Source organism: Aythya marila, assembly GCF_965140915.1.
Source record: "Aythya marila genome assembly, chromosome: 6".
NCBI classification, from domain to species: domain Eukaryota; kingdom Metazoa; phylum Chordata; class Aves; order Anseriformes; family Anatidae; genus Aythya; species Aythya marila.
In genome coordinates this window covers 34264581-34287193 of record NC_139047.1, presented here as the reverse complement: position 1 = coordinate 34287193, position 22613 = coordinate 34264581, and the positions used below count along the sequence as shown (strand labels likewise).

General features: G+C 36.2%; 1 protein-coding gene across 1 annotated transcript in view; it reads left to right on the top strand.

The window, feature by feature from the left end:
* LRP1B (LDL receptor related protein 1B) overlaps positions 1–22613 on the top strand; it is a gene marked incomplete at both ends in the record, with an annotated part of 666837 nt that overhangs the window by 376297 nt on the left and 267927 nt on the right. The window contains one exon of the mRNA XM_082763005.1: positions 1336–1498. Within this exon, the coding sequence (XP_082619131.1) occupies positions 1336–1498 (163 nt within the window). The remainder of the gene's footprint in view (positions 1–1335; positions 1499–22613) is intronic.

Sequence of the window (22613 nt, the reverse complement as noted above, 5' to 3'; positions counted from 1 at the left end):
GGAAGAAATCTGAGATAGAAGAGACTGTAATGAACTGTGTAATAGGATGGCTGAGATGGAATAGAGATGGTGTCTTGACATTTTGTTGAGTAAATGTTGTTTATTTTATCTGCACTTTGAAGGACAGTGCATGAGTCTTCATGTCTAAGTATTTAGCAAATGCATAACTCATAAAATCTCAGTTACTTTATACTAACTTTAAAGGCTTACTTTATATTCTCTAATACAAGATGGGTGTGATAGAAGCGACAGATTCTTATTCAAGTATGTGTGTGGGGACTAAAAAACTTGCGAAGGATGATAGAAATACATAAACTGAAAGTATAAAAATTAAAAGTATTGAAAAACCTGTGTGAAATACTATTTTATCACATTTTGTTTCTGTCATGAAATAATTTTATATTATATTAGCAGTATCTTGAAACCATCGTTATATAATAAATATATATTTTGAAAATGAAAGTTCATTCATATTGAACACTGAAAATATTTCAAAGGAAATGATGTTATAGTAGTTTGCTGTTTTTAATTTAAGAATAACCAAGTCTTCTATCTTACAGGCTGATGTCAATTCGGTACTGTCAATGAGAATAGGAAGTAAAGAAATCTTAGTTAAATGAAATTGATAGTTATGTTCTTTGCACTTCTTTATACTTTTACTTAGTGTAAGAGTAAGACTATGTTTTAGACCAGTAGATTAACTTAAAAGAAAAATGCAGAGATTAGAAGACATTTACAAGAAATAGTTCCAGGATCCCACCAGAAAAAGCTCTTACTGTTTGGAAATGAGAACAGTAGTGCTAGGTGGTTGTGAAGCCACCTTAGCATCCCAAGAGGAAGACTCTTAGGTCATTGTTATGAAACTTCTCCAGCTACCAGGCAGACAGCTACTTTGATGCTAATCATTGTGACAGGTGAATCAGAAATCTTGCTGCATGCAGATTTACAAAACAACAAGAAAAGGAAAAAAACAAAACAACAAAAAAAAACCACCACGGTCGGTGGTGTTGCTTCTGAGCATATCATTACAAAATTTCACAGACAGAATTTGAAATATTTAACAGAGCTACGAACAAATGTGTACCTTAGATGTCCTTGAAGTTGAAATGAGACTTTTGTGCTTAGAAAGGAACAACTCTCTCCAACTATTTTTTGTCCATAGAAAATTTAATTCTTTATTATATACAATATACCATGTATAAAATCTCATTGTAAAAACAGCTTGAGTTCTTTGGGTAGAGTGTTTGTTTGGTGAAGTTCTTTGTATTACAAACAGTTATTTGTATTACAATTGCACTTCTGAGCTTTCTCTTTATCCTTTGATTTTTTTGGCAGATGTACAGCAAATAGCAATCGACTGGATCACTGGGAATTTTTACTTTGTGGATCATGTCAGTGACAGGATCTTTGTCTGCAACCAGAATGGAATGGTGTGTGTCACACTCATTGAGCTGGATCTCAATAACCCTAAGGCCATAGCTGTTGATCCAACATCAGGGTAAGATTATTTATTTTCATTAGGAAATGTTGATCTTATATGATGTGCGCTGGTCTGTGTATTTTCTTCATTCTGTCATTTTAAAAACTTTTTCAATGCTGTCCTGAATTACTTGCACAGTTGAACAAAGCAGTAACATGTAATGCACTTGCAGCAAGTACTTAACATATCTATATTAATCACCGCTTGTGCCTTGCAACTTTTCGAAGTGGAATTGGAAATGGAAAACAAATTTTATCTCTACTTGTTATAAGATTATTTTCTGTTATTCTGTAAATTATGTTTATAACTAGTGTACGGGGAAAAGGAACTTCTTATACCTTCTTCCCTCAGCTGCAGGAATATGGGAACTGGCTCTAAGAAGTTTAGTTACACAAAAGAGTGGAAGATTTTTTCCTCTGCTTTAGACGGTCAGCTATAATGATAAAAACACATTGTATTTGCTTTTCGTCTTCCATATTTATGTTCAACACCACCTGGGAATAAAGCTTTGCCTAAAATACAGGGCTCTAAAAATCTTCTATTCTATAACAGCCACCAGCTGGGAAAAGTTTTCAAGCAAACGATGAAGTAAAAGCATAGCTAAATAAGAATAATTAAGTTAATTTAAAAACTGTAAATTTCAGTGAGGATTTTGGAACAGAGATTTTATTTTGGTTTTATTAGGCTGTAAGTAGTTAAACCAAAATGCCTGGTGGAATACATCCTAAACAGCCATAAGCCCCTTCTCAATAAATACAAAAATATTTACTGTAGAACAGCTTGTCATCCATATGTGGACTTTTGTCACTCTTTATTTAAAGCCTGATTGAATATTAAGATGCATGATCACAATGACTTTAATTCTGACAAGAACAGCTTGCATGTAAAGTTTACAAAGAAGTTTTATAATGTAATTCTTGAGTATAGCTGTATTTCTATCTGCAGCAGATGGTGAGCTTGACTTGATCTGACTGCAGTGTTGTTTTAAAAGAAAAATAAAAAATGCGTGTTTAAATTGATTTTTCTTCAAGTTCTGATCTGAAAGAACTTGAAGCTTTCAGATTTGCCAGCAGCAGCCTTTTTTTTTTCTATACATTTACTTGTATATTCTTTACGGGATTTACTAGATGAATCCACAGTTTGTCATTAGATAATCGTATCTGTCAGGGATCTAAGAATTATATCCTGCACTTTGATTCTGCAAGAAGGAATAGAACAGAAAAAAAAAGACTGGTTTTCCTTCTGTTTGTTCTTTGCTAGCTGCAAACCATTCTTATTCAGATAGTTGCCTTTTGCAGTGCCACATCTGAGAGCAATCATGTCTGCTTTAGTGTAGATGGAAGCGCTGGCCTGGAGGGAGACCATAAGTGATTATGTTATGTAATACTGTGATTCTTCATAGAGCTATACTGATTTATTTCATGATGGAAACACTGAGTGGATTTTTTTTTTTTTTCCAGAATTCATATTTTGCATTTCATGAGTTATTTCTTTACAGCTTTAGTTGGCAATTATATTAATTATATGACATATGTTGTTATGTTAATAGGATATCTAACGTACATCTTAATTGATATTCCTCACTTTATGTATTACTTGTGCTTGTTAGTGACTGGGCTTTGGTACAAAATGCAAAGAGATAATCAAAACATTCTGGCTACTTAAAAATGTGTTTTCTTCCATTCTTTCTTCTCTATTTTTGCTTTTCATTTTACTTCATGCTGATTCTGATTGAGATATATTTCTGTGTCAAAGTATGAACATGGTATTGCTATCTAGGTAATTTGCTGATTATTTTTTTTAATTAATTAATTAATTAATTTAAATGTGAAGCCCAGGATGAGATTTTTTTTTTTTTTTTTTTTTTTGTGGGCTTCTGTAAAAAATACATTTTAAGGCATAAGATATAATTAGATTTTATGGTATTTGCTCCAGTAACATGTATTGCTGTTATAGTGCATTCACTGTCTCCAGCATTCTTCTAAAAGCTGAAAGTACATCCGCACAGAGAAGACCATTTCCTGCATTAAGGAATCCAGAGGTTGATCCTAAGCCTTTATGTCTATGACAGACTTCCCTGTAGTAGTACAAGGTCAAGCCCTGCTATTTTTATGTGCTCACATCTGAGCTGGTTTTAGTTGCATTCAGTTGTTACTTTACGAACCAGAAATTCTCCATTTATCATTAGAATAAAATGAGAGTAGGTGGAAAATTACTTAATCTTTTTTTTTTTTTTTTTTTTTTTTTTTTTTTTTTGTGAGCGTGATGAATTTTATCTCTGTGAGTTTCGTTAGATGTTTAGGGGTGATGGTTTTATATACTCATGTGCTTACAGTTGAACTTGAACTACTAAGCTTATTTCACATCATACAGCAAATGAATGAGAACTCTTGTTATTTTTCTAAAACTGAATTTTAAGTTGAGAGAAGAAAGACTCCACTACTGAAAAAGCTCTTTTACGAGCAAGTTTTTTACATGTCTAATGTAAGCATATTATTTTGGTCTACAATTTCAGCAGTTTTACCAATATGAACTGTGTTCCTTTTTTAGTACTCCAGATGATGTCTAATGTAAGCCCACCTGAAACATTTAGGAAACCAAACAAACAAGAAGCAGCTAATTAATTATTTACCCAGCTAGAGGTTTTGCTGTACGAATACTCATCTGCTTCGTCATCTGATTTTCAGTTCAAAATAGCACAACATAATTACTGGAACCGTCACAGGGGGCTGTTACCCGAGGGAACGGCCAAGTTTCCACTGCCACTAGGAGTTGTTCAGAGTTCAGACTTGTCAGTGAAGTGTATGCTGAACTAAAAAGCTTCAGCAATGCTAGCAGAAAAACAAAGTGGCAATCAGAAACAGAGAGGAAGAATAAATTGTTTTGCAATAATATTGAATACCTTTGAAGTAAGATGCTTGGCTCCTAATGTTCATATTTTTGATAAATTTTAATATGGGACCTTGATGATCAAGAAACAGAAGCTATTACTCTGACTGGTCCTTGAAATTGGTGTACAGTTGATTATGGTACTGACGACTCACATGAAACAAATAGGAGCTGAGTTAGAAAGATTTTCACTGTAGCTGTGTTCTGTAGGTCTACTGTACTCACAGAGAATCCTTTCTAAAGGATTGTAGCTAGTTTGGCAATCAGCCTGTATAGTCATGGGACTTGGATCCCCATACATGTGTGATGGGGAAGGTGATATATATATATATTAAACTGACATGACAATAGATTTGTATTTATGTTCTCTCTAAGCTCTGCCACCAACAAGCTAGATGTCTATAGGCAAGGCATTTTATTTATTTATTTATTTTTTTTTATATTTCAGTCTCCCCTTGTATTTAATAGGGAGCATACAAAGTGTGTTGAATTTTAAAGAGTTTTGCACTTCCAAAACTGATCCAATCATAAAGGTATGTGTACAGAAAAAGCACATAAGGTGAGATTACAGAGAGGATGTGCCGAGCGAAGCTGGCGAGTGGGAGGATGCGTGGAGCAGAGTATAGAGGAACTGTGAGTGAAGAAATGGGTGAGACATACATGAATCACTACAAAGGAAGGGTGTAGCAGAAGGGGGAGAATAGGAAGGGGGAGAGAAGAATGGGAGAGGATGCTCAATTAGAGGCTGAAGGCATTGAAATGGGAGCTTGTAGCTACCATTTAAAAGTTGTATTAGTAACAATGGGGAGAGAAGTCTTACTGCTAAAGAGATTTGTAAAAAGAGCAAGCTCGCACTTTAATACTGCAACATTGTGTGTCATGTAAATATTTGAATAAATCTTTTAATCGGCTTTTCCTTCTGCTATGTTGTAGAAGTAATAATAAAAAAGAACCCTGCTTATTTCTTTCATGGAACAACTGCAAATGCATACAGGGAGAGATTGTGATACGATGGCTGTTAAAAGCCATGTCTGTTAATGTGTTATGGTGTTATGTACCAATTCTTGGAAATGCTAATAAGTCAAGAAAAAAGAAAACAGCTGTATAACAGCAAAAAGAAAAGAAAAAAAAAAAAAAAAAGAAAGAAAAAGAAAAAGAAAATCTTTTTTACTTTAAGTATGCAATAGCAATCAGTTGCTAATCTTTCTGATCCACAAAGGTGAACAAGGGAAGAATTAATAGCTGAAGTTGTTTTTTTTTCCTCATCTCAGAAACTCAAAAAAGGATTATTCCATTAACTTCCTCTTAGATTCTAAGGACTGAAAGACTGAAAGCACAGTTTTACCGTGGCTAAAATCAAGCCATGTTATAAAAAGAAAAACAAAAACATAACAAAGTTCTTGAAATAGTTGGGCAAATTTCCTCAGTCTAAAATTTGAGAAAATGGGAGAAAGCACAGTGTGAGGTGGCATTTTGAGATGTGGTCTTCTGTATAAGGACTGAGCTGAGCAACATCCTTAAAATACTATGTTTAAAAGAAGCTCTAAAAAACTCCTAAGGAGCAGTTGCTTCTGTTCTGTAAGGTTTTTGTTTGCTTGCTTTTCTTGTATATCTATTGCACTTCTGATATAATTCTTGTATGGTTATTAGGAAGACATTGGAGGTATCATATGAACCCTGTTGTTGTCCAAAGTGATCAGCTGCAGTAGACTATTTTCTTAAGCTGCGTATGGTTGTCCTCCTGAGACGTTTGTGGTTATTGGACAGCCCAAAATGTAATGTGAACTTCACTGAGCAGTTCACGTTAACAAAGTCAAAGGAATAGGGAAGTTTTTATATGTCACCAAATCAAAGTTTTCCTTGATAGAGAGTTTTGCTCAGGAAATGCACAGGAGTGCCTAGGGTGTGCAAAGGACATCCAGAGGATGAAAAACAACCATCCAGAGGGCAAAGAGATTTTTTCTTTTTTCTTTTTTTCACCTGTGAATGGAATGAGTTTTGGACTGACAATTCAACCTTTTGGCAGCATGGGAAGACTTGTAAGCTGGTATGAAATCTCCTGTGAGGTGGGATCTGAGAAGAAAATAAGAGAAACCTTTGCATGGGTCAAGTCTTTGATGAAGCATCTGACTAGACAGAGCCTTGAAATCCCGTGTTAGGAGTCCTGCAATAGCCAAAGAAGAACAAGTCAGCTGATGAGGCAACAGAGAGACACTTTCTGAATCAACTTTCCTGGAATTCAGCTGATTTTCCCATTTATCCATAAAAGAAAATAATTATAATCACATGAGTGCATTATCTTCTAGACACAATGAATAATATTTGCACTTACATTTTATTTGCTTTGAATTAAGCATGATATAAGATCATATAAAGGGCACCAAAAAGTGTAGGGTTGGATTGGGCCATGCTGCAGCTTCCCCATGGGTAACAGGGCACCACTTGGGGCCCCAGCAAGGAACAGAACTGGCATCCGGGGCACTGGGACACGTAGCAGTGAGGGCTGTGTGAGGGTTTTGGATTTCAGTGAGGGTATTACAGATATCTGCAATTTAAACCCCTATGGACTTGTTTTAATAAGAAATGGTTCAATTTGAATACTTCCTTGTGTTTAGCATGATTGGTAAACAGGGCTGGCTGTGAAAAGCGTGGCCTTTCCCTTCACACCTGCTTTTAGAAAGTGGCCGAAGATGGTGTCATGCCAGAGAGATTGCTCAAAGAGAGAAAAATGTCTTAGAGCTGACCTGGTGGTGTGATAATTGGTGACTGGACTGGAGTGATTTCACAGACAAGGAAAGTCAGGGAGTTTGTTATCAACAGGAATCAAGTCTCTTACAGGGGAGGAGAGGAGCAAAAATTCAAAAAGCAGGGGAGGTCAAAACAGTAGTTATTTTTCTTCATTTGCTTCATTGTTATTTAGACAGGGGAGTCTTTTAGGATAAGAATAAAACATCTACACTTATTGTCTGCTGCCTTTTTTATTCTCTTTTTTCTCTCTTGTCTCTGAGCTTTTATAGCACCCACAAGGCTTGAGAGATATCTGCGTCTTAAAACTTTTTTTTCCTCTCAGATTAGTCACCATTTCCTGCTGATCAAAGAGGAGTGTTATAATCATTAAAGCTCACTTTTAAACAGCAAAATCATTAGTATTTTAATAACATGCCATTATTAAAAGAGTTCAGTTCCTCTTCTTGTCACAAAGCAATTTCAAAGAGCTGTAAGATACATATAAGGCACAGTAACTTTTAGAAAGTTTTAAAGGTGACCTGGGAAAGAATCCTCTTCAGAAAAAAAAAAAAAAAAAAATTAAAAAAGAAATCTTTATAATAATTAATGACAATCTGGAAGTTTTCATTAAGAATTCAGATTTTGTTGCTCATCCTCCCACTCCACCACCTCTTTCAGGCTGTGAGGTATAAGAAGTAGTGATCTCTTGAAATTATGTTTGCCTCTATTGCTATCTATTTAGTTCAAATGCTTGCTAAACATTTGAGAGAAGATTTTTTTTTCTGATTTTCAGAGAACTCAGGTTTCAGTTCTATGCCATTCCATCTGTTAATTTTAATTGTTGCTAACTAAACTGTGGCATAAAACTCTTTTTTAATTCTGTCACCTTTAAGTTTCCCGCTGGACCTAATTTCCTTTGAAATTCTGTTTCTTCTGTAGTGGTACAGATCTGCTCACTAGGAAACTTTGCTGCTGCTGCGGCTCTTAATGACAAAAAGTAAAAAGTCATATCCTCATCTGCTCTTTCCTGAAATAATGCGATATGATTTAGCATGCATGTGCAAATAGAAAATAGAAGAAATAATGTTTTTTCTTCAATAAACTCAAAAATATTTGGATTTCTGAGCATTGAAAGAGACAAACTTGTATGTAAAAGTCAACAAATCAAGCTGACAAACATCCCCAGTCACCGATAAAGTGGGAAGAATCAAAATACCAAACATATTACATAACTGCATTAAAAGTGAAATCATTTACAAAGATAGGTTATATAGATGGATCTAAGTGACTACTACGTTCAAGATAACAAAAATAGAAGAAGCTTGAATAGATTTAGTACATGCATGTTTCAAGTATTTATATGAGTGCATTTATTATTGTGCATACTTAATCAAATACCACTGACATTAATAATTGATGACTATAATTAGTATCCAATCTTCCGTATACATAGGAAGATGCATAGGAAGATGTACTCTACTGGATACCCAAAACCTCAAATGCCACCAAAAATTGCATTCAAAAAAAAAAAAAAAAAAAAAAAGAGGTACTAATAACAGTGATAAACTCTGAATGAAAAGTAATATTTTTTTCTAGTGATCCTAAAAAAGAAAGAGTGAAAGATTGGCAAAGTGACTGCAAGTATTATTAGAATGTCTGGCTGATGTTCTGAGTGGTGGCATCATCTAATAGCCAGGATTACTGCCCAATAAAAAGCTAACTGGTGGGAAACTGAAGAAAAGCCTATTGTAAAATGAACTAAAGTAAACCTTTTTTCTTTATTTTTCAGCATGTGCAATGATTTTAATAGGTATGTCATGTCTGGTAGGAAGAATATTTGAATGGTGTCAATAATTATGGAAAAATAATCAGTGGAAATAAAAAAAACAAACCTCAATAGATTACACTTTTCAGAAACACTTATGGAATCACAAAACATCCATAACTTGTAATAAATCTAAAAAAAAAAAATATGAAGTAAATTGAAGTGTTTTTTTTTTTAAGTTCTCAAAGGTTGCCTTTCAGCTAGGACCTTGAATGCAGCATTCCACCTCCCTCATTTCTCTGGGACCTGCCTGAAGATCTCAGCTGCCAGTTGACTACATCATCCTCTTTACCCAAACCGACTTTTTTTTTAAGGGGTATCCTTGGTGCTTTTTTTCCACTAAACATTTGAATTGTGTCAGCAAACCATCTGAACACATGAACAGCAACAGCACTCATAAAGCTCCGTGAATTTGATCACCTGGGGCAATTCACGGCTGATGCAACACATCCTCTCGCTTTCTTTTTTTAACTGTCTCCGTGTAATAATTAGTGTAGTTACTCTTAATTCTGCCCTTAGATCCCTGTCCTTCAGTCCTTAGCTAGTTAAGCTTCTGAACAAAACTCTCATCTTTCACCGAGATTACTCTGATTCTTTGAATTTGAATTCAGTATTTGTGAAGGAATAGAAAATAGGTGTGCTACTCTGCCAGGTATGGAAGCTTGAAGTCCTTTCTTTTTTTACCTGCAATGTCCAGACAAAAGCTGCAAGATTTAAATCATCCTATCAATGATTTTCCTCCAGGATGAAAGCAATTAAGCCAGAGAGAATTGAGGCCACTTTGTTTCTCAATGAGAATATAAATGGGAGTTTAAGGCTTTATAATGCATGTACATTATGTTCATGTCCATCTGAATTCGCCTTTTATTTTATTTTTCTTATTACCTGATAGTCTTATTATCTAGCCATCTTCTGTAAGGTCATTTGTGTAGAAGACAAGTTCTGATATGAATTAGAGCACTGCATGAGTGGAAGCAAAGAAAAATATCTTACAAAAGAACTGCTAAAACCTGTCTTCTTTTAAAGGAGTTAGTTGCATTAGGCTGGACTCAGGGAGCGCTTATATATGCAGAGGGCAAGAAAGAGAGACACTCTCTCATTTTTTATTTTTTTTTCCAAAATATGAACAAAATGGAAGTAATCAAAAAAAAAAAAATAGTTCACCCATTTAATATAGCATGATGTTACAATGTTCCAAAAATCTTTTCTAGTAATGGTCACGCATTTCTTGTGTTGTTTTTACACCAGTCTTTCTATTCTAGCATGAAAAATTGTCAAAAAGACAGACTTTCTAATAAGCTATTGCCATACCATTCATTTCTTTCTTCACTGACAATAAATCACTGCCTCCATATATGCAGGGTTTCTAGTATAAAAACATTGGAATTACTCTGATACTGGATTAATCAGAATCACTCAAACTCAGAAAAAATGATGAAATCCGTTCAGTTAATTTACCATCTGTGTGATGATATCATCCCGATAGAAACTGCTGTTCTCTTGAGCTGTGTTACCTCTGTATATGGTTTTTCAGAGTTTTCCTGTGTTTTGTTTTCCTGAGGTTTCTCACATGTCAGTGTCCTCATTGCTTTGCTCACCAGCGTGTACATGCCGTGCTGAAGCTCTGCTGAAACACGACACTTTTGGTGGAGATACAGAAAAACTGGAGGAAATCTGGAGATAATAATAGGAAATAAAAGATATACAAAACATGACCTGCAGGAACTATGACAGTCTAATCTAGAGAAGAGGAGGTTGAGAAGAGCCATAACTATTTTTTTATAAATGGCTGCTTAAATATAAAGGTGGTTTATTGAAAGGTGATTAAAGAAAGGACAGGAAAAATCATTTTAATATGTTGCAAAGACTTCAGTAGATAAAGGCAGAATTTACTAGGCTGAATAGGTGTTGGCACATGACCCACATGGAAGTTGTAATCTCCTTCATCAGGGATGTTTAGGACTATGTCTGTCTGGCAGTGATATTCCAGCCTTGTGTTACCCTTTCTCAGTAAAGGAGGTGGTATCTGTGTGCATATCTATAAGCTTACAGTGTCAAATAATGGGATACTAGAAGAGTGGGTGTGAATAAATGTGTTTACTAGCATTTCAGTGTTGTTTAAAAAGCACATTTTAAAATATACTGAGACATTACCAAAGTAAATGTGTTTTGTTTCTCCACTTGAGGGGTTTGGAGACATTTGAAGTAAAACAAGGACCAAAGAAAAACACACCTCTTTGTCCTTTTCTTTTAGAGGTGGTGCAATTTACTGCAAATGAAACTGAAAAATGAAACTGAAACAGGAAATCTGCAGAAGTTTGTGTCCATGAGTGGCATCCTTGCCTTTTAAGAACTGCCTTTATTTTAACAGACTGCAGTGAAATTGTATGTTTAGAAGTTGTATTTACATTTGTGTCTGTAAAGCGGTATGAGCAGCCTTCTCCCATTGTGGTTGGTAAGCAGCATATAAAAAGCATCAAATAGATTTTACTTATTGTCTGGTACAGGTGACATTGTCTCAGCCATGGCATGGTGGTGCCTGTGACTGCTGCATGGCTAAACACGGCTAAGAAGCTAATTGCAGCGTTGGGTTGTGACCATAGTAGGTGCTGAGCAGCTTTTCTTTAAGGATGAGACCTTTTGAGTTACAGGCAATATTTCTCTTTCTCAACTGTAGCATTTTGAAAAATACAGCAAAATAACAGGGGACAACTTGCTTACTTCATTTTTTTTTAAATTAAGATGTTCTACTGCTAGAAACTTTTTTTTTTTTTTTTTTTTTTTTGGCTTTAAGCTTGCTCATTGCCAGTCAATCTGAGCAAGCTAATTCACTTTCATAGGTAAGACAACACACAGACACACACGAAATATGGTCCAAGTTTACAGTTGGCCTCAGGCTGAGTGTTTCTAAACTACAGAACTGATGTGTTTGGAAGGTGTCCAGACTGCCACTTGAAAACATGTCTACTTTGAATCAGTTGGTAATCAACTCTTTGGAGATGCAAACTGTTAGTGTAGACAAGCCTAGAAGAAAGCCAAGGAAAAAAAAAGACCTCTCATTAACTCTACTTCAGCTTTACACAGATCATTATTATTCATATTATTATTTGACAGCAAATCTAAAAACCCAAGCCTTACTACTCAGGGATTCACATTAACAGATTTTAAATGAAAAATTATATTAATAGGAGGATATTTGAAACTCACTGCCTTTTTTTTTACCTGCTGAAAAATAACCACTTACATTCTTTCAGTCTCTTAAAGTTTTATAAACTTAGTTACGCTTATAGACTTCTTCAGACACAGAAATTGCACAGCACCACCTCTTGGCTGATCTTACCCCGCAGAATGAGAATATATGGTGCTTTCTGCTGGCATGGCTCATTTGTCTGAGCATAAGGAGCAGAGAATAAGCAAACTGCTTTTCCAACAGGGATTACACTGACATCAACAGAAAATCAGACCTCTAACCAAAATATTTTAATTGGAACAGAAATTTGTTGACTACACCAAGCCAAGCTCTTGTTTGTGTTCCTGAGCATTTGACATGGTTTACTGATATGAATATGTTGCATCTTCGGAAACTTTAAGGGTGTTTTGCTTCTTTTTATTTATTTATTTATTTATTTATTTATTTATTAATGTATTAGCTTCCCTATTAAATTACTGTTTTGTGGTTTGTCACATAGGCACTTTTCTGAGCATGGTAATATTTTGTATTCCAGTATTTTAATATACATACCTCATACTTAAATAAAAAATTTATGTCTGTTCTAAAATTTTCAAAAGTGAGACCTTAATATTGGCACCTAACTGCATGTTTAAACATATTGGTAGCTTAATTTTGAAAGATCTGAATGCCTACAGGCCATACTCAATCCTGCTAACAGCCAAGACTGTTTGGGGTTGGTTAAGTTAAGCTGCTTTTTTACTTGTGTAGTGTGCGTCTGTGCGTGATGTATACCTACAGCTCACATGCACAGTTGTTATTTCTCCTTCCCAGATGTCTTACAGGTTGTAGACCACAGTAACCGCCACACTTAATGAAGCTTTTCTCATTTGTTACTTTCATTTTGTGAAAAGGATGTTGTGAGTGAGGTAGGAGAGGTGTGAAGTGTAAACATATTTTCTCAGGAAAGGAAACTGAATTCTACTTAGGATTTTGTCCAAGATTTTAAGAGAGGCTTCCTGTCTGTGGCTGGTGAATTATCTTAGCCAAAAGTTACACAAGACACTACTGCTTTTGTATTTTACATCATATGAATATCCAGCAAGAGCCACCTGTGTCCTTGGTATGTGGAAGTTTTGACTGTGTTCAGCTGTCTGAAGTGATTGGGAAATGAGATGCTGAGCACATGGTGTCAAAGGCAAAGTGCTGTGCAATATCAGCCTTAGCATATTTTAAGTTGAGTGCTCATTAGCAGGTATGTTTGAGATTCTGCACTTAAATTCTGTGGTAAAATAGGGAGATTAATTCATTTCAGCTTGGGAGGGTTTTGTGAGGGAGTATTCATGAATATAACGGGAGTGGTAGGAGATGGGGGCGAACACCAGTGAAATGCCTGTTCAGGAATGAAGAGCTTTGTGCTCAGGGCAGGAGTTGAACAAAATGCATTTCTTTTGTAGGGCAGGAGGCTGCATATAACATATAGCAATAGTTGATAATGAATGAGGTGGTGTGTTTTGTGGTAACAATAGGAATGGCTGAAATCAAAGAATTTTGGTCATGTAGTGTGGTAATTTCAGAATATATTGGCAGTGTTGTTGAACTTAGCGATATGGTTTAGTGGAGGACTTGTTAGTTTTAGGTCAGAGGTTGGACTCAATGATCTTGAGGTCTCATCCAACCTAGATAATTCTGTGATCCTGTTTGATTCTGTGTAACACTTGCTAACATTTGAGTGCTTGATTTTGCACTTGTAACACTTCTGATGTAAGTTTTTGTGTTCTTAGCTCATGGTGTGGGGCTAAATTACATAAATCCATCCTTGTCCTGTTTCTAAGGAGAAAGAGATGAGAACTAGAGGTTGAGATGACATCTATTTTATCACCTTGTTTGAAGGCAAACAGCCTTGTAACATTCGTCAAGGAGTTTTTTATTTTTTATTTTCAATAAAATTTCAATAATATTTAGATAAGAGTTTCCAGGAACCTACATTAGTTGCCAAACTGTAAACCAGACCTGTGAAGGAACCCAAGATATACAAAAAGCAGCTTCAAAACAGGGGCTGAAACAGCAGTAACTGACTTAGCAAAACAGAGTTTTTCAAAACAAGATGTGTTCTACATTGTTATCCACTGTTCACTATTCCGAATAATAGTTTTCTTTTGCCCAGCAGAACTTTGGGAAGTGATTTCTACACTTCTATTTCTGTAAGGAAAGTTGGAAGACACAGAGAGCCACAGCTGCCAGAGTGTGGGCAGTGTCAGCTCTGGCTTGTCACCCCCTTAGTGTTAGGGTTGACTGCTTGCTTACATTGGCAGTAGTTGCTTATCAGCTCCAGAGAGTGTGAGCTGGCTTTTGACCCTTCTAAAAATTGAAAAGAAACAAAACAAACAAATAATAATAAAAAACATACAGGATAATTACAGTGAATAGCCACACATACACCATGAAGCTGGATAAGGATATTCGTAGCTTCCATCTAATGTACTCCTTGGAGATGTGGTTGCATTATCTGTTTCCCTGTTGCCAGTTAGTTACAGGAAATATAACTTGACTAAATTCCGTTAATAGTTTTCAGAAACATTAGCTTCAGAAATATTTCCATTTAGTCTGTAGTTAGTTAATCAAGTCTATGTTCCTGTGCCCGTACAAGCTATAAAGTTCCGCAATGAACATTTAATTGTAATTAACATCATTGACCAGTTAAACAACATAAGCAGTAACATATGCATGGGTGAGCGCTCTCTGCTTGCTGACAAAACAAGTTACACCAGATGGGGCCCTTGGTGCCTCTTGTGCCCCACGGTGCTTTCCGGGCTGTGTCAGATGGTGCTTGTGCTTTCTGTGAGAGCATTATTTTGAAATGGTTTGTTCTTTTTGTGTGCTTTTTTTGCCCAAAGATGAGCTAGATATATCACCTTGAAGGCATCAGCTTTAACAGATGAAGGTGGCAGGTGATGCTGCATATAAAAAGTAAATATTTTAATTTAAAGTTCAGCTTGCATTTTAAGATAGCAAGAAAATAATTAAAAACAACAATAACAACGAACCGACTGTGTACTCACTGCAGGCACTCACAGGCGTGCTCCACTCATCCTTTGCAATGTATGGCTCTTAATTATGCTCTTTTCTTCTTTTCCCTTTAAAACTAAATGCAATCATTAACTTTATTTCAAGTATCAAGTGAATTCCTGTTATAGTATTCAATTTAGGAAATACTTTTTGTCCCTAACAAACTCGATAGTTAATAGGATTGCAAGAGGGTGTAAGACCTGAAGTTGGGGGCTGATTTACAACAGCTGTTTGCTGGGGCAAACATTGCCATGGAGGCCACGCATATGTCTTGTGGACAAAATAACAAAAGGTTTTGTCTGCCTGAATTCGTACATACATCACACCCCTGCAAGCAGCACGCATGCTGCTGCATTGTGACAGCATCAGCTCCGTCCTTAGGCTCCAGCAGTGGAGGTACCCTTAGCAGCAGCAAGGCTGAGAGGGGATTGCACCAAGCTGCAGTCTTCTTTCTTCCTCTTCAGAGAAATGCAGTGCTGACATGCATATTGGTACAGCTTTTCCTGTTGTCTCTGCTGGCTCTAACACCAGCTAGTTAAAAAACTGCACACGGGCAGCTTTGGGCATTTGCATTCAAGTAAACGTATGCCTAAAAACGGCTGTACTGACTGTAATGTACAATAAGCTCCATAAGGCAAAACAGAGAAGCAGCTGCAGTCAAAATCTCCAGGAAATTCTGCTGTCAGCTTCTGCAACCAATTTAGAACATTGCAGAATAAATGTTCCTGGGTTTTAATGTTCCAAGGAGCACAACTAAACAAATACAGCATGGATTATCCGCTAATATATTAAATGGCAAACGTTATCTTGCAGAAAGATAAATATGTTTGGGTATCCTACAGAGAGGGATTGGAATCCCAGGCAGAAATACAAACTTACTTCCCCACATGTACAAAAGATAGTGCACCTCTGCAGCTGTTCAACAGCTGTCCCTTGAAGATAATGATACAAGGATAAGACAAACAACATGTAAGTATTTGGCAATTAATATACCTAGAAAGATGGTGGGGAGGAGGGGGATGGAACAAATCTGAAGGCGAATTACTTGCTCTGGACCACAGATAAAAACCCTAAAATCCCCCAAATAATGCCGAAAATATGAATGTGCTAAAATCACAAGAGTTTATTCTGTGTCAGAAACTGATCTATGGTTTCTGTGTATGTTGCATTGTGTTTCAACAGGTGATCTGCAGAAATTTTCAGACTGCGTATGAGGGTTTGCAAAAGGTGAATGAGAAAAGCAAGCTTATATGTAGATTGTTGTACTAAATATATATATATATATATATACATATATATATATATGAGATTTCTTAAGAAAGCTGCCTTAGAGGTCCAGTTTTCTATTGGGAGGAAAAAATTGCATCTACAAATAACACGTTGAAAACCCTAGGGATATTACTATTAGAATCCTTAGTAATAAGAAAAAAAATCAAATAATATGCATATTAGATCTCATTTTAATAATTTCTAGGCCTAGAGCAGCATACAGTTTGATTGCAGTTTTTGTAACTCCTTTTTACTTATTATTCTCACATTTAAATGTACCATAAATGCTCAGCTAAATAAATACAATGCAAATTACCACTTAATGCATTGAATGCCAAATATTGCCTTGCCAAATTCCAAATAAGCTGTCTATTTCTGTTTTGGCTTACCTCCATATTCACACATACTGGGGCTTAATGATGGGTACTTTATCCTATCATGCTATTTCCTTGCAGAAAGGTTTCAGGGGAAAAGAAACTGTAATAAAGACATGAACATCACAACTACAGAGCCTTCTCTATTATCAAGTTTAAATATATGTTTTTTAGTGTCTCTAGGCCACTGTGTCTTCAATTTTGAAACATCACTTTGGAAAGCTCCCATTCCTTTCTGTTATCACATATTTTAGAAAAGTGCTTAAAAATAATATGGACAGATACGGAAAACACAATAAGAAATGCTGGGTTGTAGTCAGTGCAGTACAAATAATCTGAGATCAGAGAAGCAGATGGAAATGGAGATGGTGCAAATTGGATGAGATGGGACAAAAGCAAGAAGAGGATGTAGAAAGCCTTACTTGGGGACAAAAATAAGGAGAACATTAGGAAAAAAAAAAAAAAAAAAAAAAAAGAAGAAGAATAAAGTGAAGAAAGTTTCAGGATGAAAAATAATACTAGGATGTCACAGATGGAGTTAACGTGGGTAGGTATCAGAATAAAGAAAAGACGTGTGTTCCCACACATTCATAAAAATTCATGCAATTTGTGGATTGCTCCCAGAGCACAGGGTTTGTTATGATTTATAGTTTTTAAGATGAGTTGGCCACGGCTCCAACCCGGCCTGTGTGCTGTAGAGAACTCCGCTCTTAGGCTGGTCAGCCTGCTGCCTCCCAGCATGTACCATTTCATTTCTCTGTGCTTCCTTTACTTGAATTTTACTTGTTATCAGTAAAGTACTGCTGTAAAATCGGATAATGAAGTCTTACAGGCCTCTTAGAATAATAATAAAAAAAAAAAAAGCATGACAGCTAGTAATAACCAGGGGCACCTGGGCTGTATTTTCTCCTCAGCATGTGGTAGCTTCTAGAGCTCATATTCACAGTTTGCCATGGATGAGAAAGGTAATTTAGCCATTTTCTATCTGCTGAAAGAGAATATGGTAGATGGAAAAGCTATGACAGTAACTTTCGTGTGTTTATGAAGTTGTAAGTTCTGTCCTACTGTCATGTAAGCAATTAGGTGCAGGTCTAAAATGTGCACATGTTGAATAATTCTTGGTAAAATTTTCACTCGTCCAAGCAGCTAGAAAGCAACTGTGATCCTCTGTAAATGACACATTTGTTCAGTGTGTTCTTACATACAGTTGCACAGACAGTTATATGTCTTAAATGTGAGTCTATCCCAGTGCTAAGGAAAATGAAGGGAATACACGTCTCTTGTGAGGAAAAATCTTCCTCAGCGCTGTGGTATAAACCTCCTATTGTTAATCTTCTTTGGCTGAACTGCATATCAATTTAAGCAACCTCCTTTTGTTTAGGTGAGAAGAAAATAAGAGCAGTGAATGGCACACTTCATGTAAAACAGAATTTAAAAAATCATAGAAGCTTCCATTTTCCCTCACCCTTGGATGGGACCCAAATCCTTTTTGACGAGCCAAATCCCGTCTTTTTCACATCTGGTGTCCTGCTGATATTTTATTTTACTGTTGTGATACTGCAGAGAGATAGAGCTCCTAGTTTGCAATTTGAAACCTACAGGTGTCAATAGGAAGCTTTTGCTACTGCAATATAGCATAGATTTCTACACATGGTAAGAAAGCCTCAAGATGAAGATTGCAGAGACTTCCTTTACTAAGTAGGCGTCTTGCAAGTTTGGGAGATGATATTTAGTTTAAATTTAAAAGTAATGACTGTCACTGTCGGTGTCAAGTGTCGGGGAAAGATGCTTCTGTTTGGGCTTAGAAAAATGGGGGAGAAAAGAAGGTATACATAACATTTCTCAGTCCCTATTACTTTGCATTCAAAATGAGTAACATGAGAACTGCTCATGTACTACATGTACATCAATGAACTCAGTCTGATAGTTTCCATACTTTGTTTATCTTTCTTTAAAAGCAAATAGTATAATTTTAAACCCAGTACAATCAAGCCCAATCTCTTGAAGTGCTAAACAAACTAACGCTGTGGCTGCAAGAGCTAACCCTCAAGTTTCAAGGGATATCTATGGCCCGCAGTTTCTGCCTTCTCCATTTTCCTAATATAATTGTCAGGGAAAATGTACTTCAGATTTCAGATTCATAGAATTAGGTGTTTCTGGAAGCTGTCTTGGCTGGAATTATGCTATAAAGCCAGAGGAAGAGGTGAGATAGTGAAGTTTTATCTGGGAGGTGGCTCTTACTAACCATTCAGATTTTCTGCGGATACATGTATTATCTTGTCTGTAGCTATGAAATGTAATATCCTAAGTAGGAGTCTGATGAAACTTCAGACATCTCCACATAGCCCTCTTACTACATTCATTTATAGCAAAAAGTAGACTTCAAGAAACCTGGAAAATTCACTATGGATGATCCTTTCTGTGGTGCTGCTGGGTCTAGACAGGGCTTAGCATGTAGTGCCAGTTTTGGTTTATATGATTTTTGACTCCTCTTTCCTAACACACACCATCCTCCCAGTACAGAATATATACCCCAGGTAAGCTCACGTTTCTGTTACCCCCAGGAATGCTTTGAAGTGCACTCTTCAGAGCTCATGCCCTGACCTCTATAGGTAAAAAAAGAGAAAAGAGAGAGAAAAAAAAAAAATAGAGAAAAAAAAAAAAAAAGAAAAGAGAGAGAAAGTCTTAATGAAACCTTTCCAAAACAGATTCATTATCAAGCTCTGTAGCTGTGTGTGCAGGAGAAGGCAGAACCAGTTTGTGTTTATAAATTTCTGGTGTGTGTCACAGCTACATTAAGTCCTTCCCTTTTTCTGTAGCATGTCAAATTAATTTTGCATGAGCCAAATTATACAATTTTGAGGTTTTATACTTAATATTATTATAAATTATTTTACAGCAATGCAGAGCTTGGAAATTTAAGCAAATATTTGCTATAGTGAGCAAACAAGGTAATGTGAATATATCCCTGTCAGTTGATGATGTATTTCAGCTGTAGGCATGCTGCCTGATCAGTGTTTTGTATAGAGAACTTCATACAGATGGATAAAGCACAGGTGTAAGGGATGAAAAAAACTGAGTTTCTTTCCTGTTTTAGTACTTGTCAATTGTGTGAGCTCACTGCTCAACACCTCAACTTCATCAGCTCTAAAAATAGCTTACTTTCGCTCAGTGCTTTGAGAAGGATGAAAATTAATGAATATTTGTTATGAATGACTGATTAGTGACAGTATTCTTATTAGAAAAACTTGAAAAGAGGCTTAATAAATATCATCATTTTCATTCGTTTTACCCTGTGATTTTCTTGGCTTTCTTGGATCACTGACTTCATTATGTGACATTAGAAAATGTATTCTAAACCCAGCTGCTAATACAACACGTGTCTTCTGCTCTTACTGATTCCATTTCTGTACTACAAACAGAATGCATTCCCATTAAAATTAAAACAAAGATCACTAATGTCCAGTGATCTGTTATGAGCATTTACATTCAATTATTTTTTTCTATAAATAGCTAGTGTTTTCATACCAAAATACCTTTGTGGTGTGCAGTTAAAAATAAAGAATAACTTTATCTCTAGGCTTTCTAGCATCAAGAATGGTTTTCAGGTGAGAATTACTTTTTAGCTTTATGAAGTGCTTCCAGGGAACTTTCTGTTAAAATGGATAGGAAAATATAAAGCATGATTTTATGACTTCTCCAGACACAGGGTCATAAAGGTGGAAGCCTCTGAACTTTAGCATGTTTTGTTTTTCCACATGGCAGCATACACACTTCAGCAATGTATGCATATGTTAAGACAGTTTAATGACTTTGAGTGTTTCTAAAGCAAAACTGCAGGGGAAAAGTTCTGTCTGCAACAGGTTGTGTGTCCCGGTTGTGGTGAACCTGGGAACTCTCAAAGTTATCGTGAAAGAAGGAACTTCCTGGGAATGCCACAGCCACAGGAGATGCTTGTACAACACCTGGGAGTACCAGGGTTAGGTATCTCCACTCCTCCAACACACCACACTGCTGTCCTACCAGTCACCTTCATTCTCTCACGCTGAAGCTTTTTACCTATGCATAAAGAAAGAAATAATTTTCATAGACAATTAAAGAGCTGTTAGAGCAGAGATGAGAATTTTTGCCTGTCATAAATCTTATTTGCCTGTCATCTTATTGCTTTTGTTTTTTATTTTTAATTAGTAATAGTAAGCACAAAAGCTTTGAAAGGAAATGTGGGGACAGATTCCCTGATATTGCAATGGATGCATACAGATTTGAAAATCACCTCTAGTTCATAAAAGATTTAAACCAGCTAGTGGGCTGTCTGTCACAGTATGGCATTGTAAACTCTGCCTTTTTAGCAGAAATTTTTATGTGATACCAAAATCATTGCTTGATAAAACATTCAACCAAAATTCCAAATGAGGAATAACGTAACCAATAAACAAAATAAATGTCCTGCTCTCCCCAATGTACACTTTTTGATTGAAATTTTCCTTACCTTTTAAATTGTCCTTAGTTTTTCAATTGCTACGTAGGTATTGAAACGAGTCTTAGCTTTTCTGAAGCATTGAGGTATTGAAATGAGTCTTAGCTTTTCTGAAGCATATTTAATAGCGTGTGGCTCAGATGGTAATTTATTGCCTGTTTACAGCAGTCTGATACTTGCAGATCAGATGTTCCAGTCTAGACTTGGAGTGGCAGAGCTTGAAGAGCATGTTTTGAACATACCGCGTCATACTTAATTGAGTTCAGCAATAGGACAGCCTGCATTACTAGTTTAATTAAAAACAAAACAACAACAGCAAAAACAGCAACATCAACAAAAGAAAGGTTATTGTTTTGCTTCGTAGTTAAATACAACTACTGTGCATCCTAGTTCAAAGTGCTTCATTCCCTTTAGTTGCTGTGTAGGGATTTGGAGGTCAGAACTCAGGTTGTGAATTCCTGTTTGACACTCACTTCCCAGCAATGAAGATGACATTTCAAAGATGTTTAGACACAGGAAGAAGGCAATCAGGATTCTTGAAAGCAACTGCATCCTTAATTCCCTGGGGGTTATCCTTTATATTGCCAAGGTTTTCTTTGGGATTTGGGCACCATACCATCTTCTGTGTTGATTGTCACTGCTGCTTACTGTGCCCGTCATGCTTTGACAAGTACACACACCATCAAGAAACAGGCTATATGAAGCAATTACTGGTTGCTGAACAAAGCAACACCTGTAAGGAACATAAAGTAGTATCTTTACTGTCCTGCTCTTTTCCCTCTTTTGGTATAAAAAGTGAAAAGCCCAGGAACACATCTTATAAGGAGGTAAGAAAGGAAATAACTGCTTTATTTCAGGGGGCGTTTGTAGGTTCCAGCCCAGGCTATCTACCACCTTGTCACAGGCACCAGCAAGCAATTTGATTAAAATAGTTCTGGAAATTGTAAGGTTATTCACTGGGGTTTTTTCAGAGGAGGACAATTAAGTTGAAACAAAGTGGGGAAAAAAAAAACTCAACTTAATTTGTGCTCTGTTCACCTCAGGCTGATTGGAGTAAATTGACTGCCTTTGCAATTAATGTGCAAAGTAGATATTAATTATTTTTCTGATGGCAAATAAAATAATGTATAAATATAACAAAATAGTCTTGAAATATATTTTATTAATTATGCCTGTGGACTGTTGCTTTCAGGCAAACAAGCAGCTCCCCAGCCCCCCTCCCCAAGACCCCCAAGGCTGTACTCTGATCCACTTCCCTCTGTTGTCAGTCTGTATCGAGTTTGGTTTAAAATAAGGAAATCAAACCTTACTGCACACCATGATATGGTTTCAGA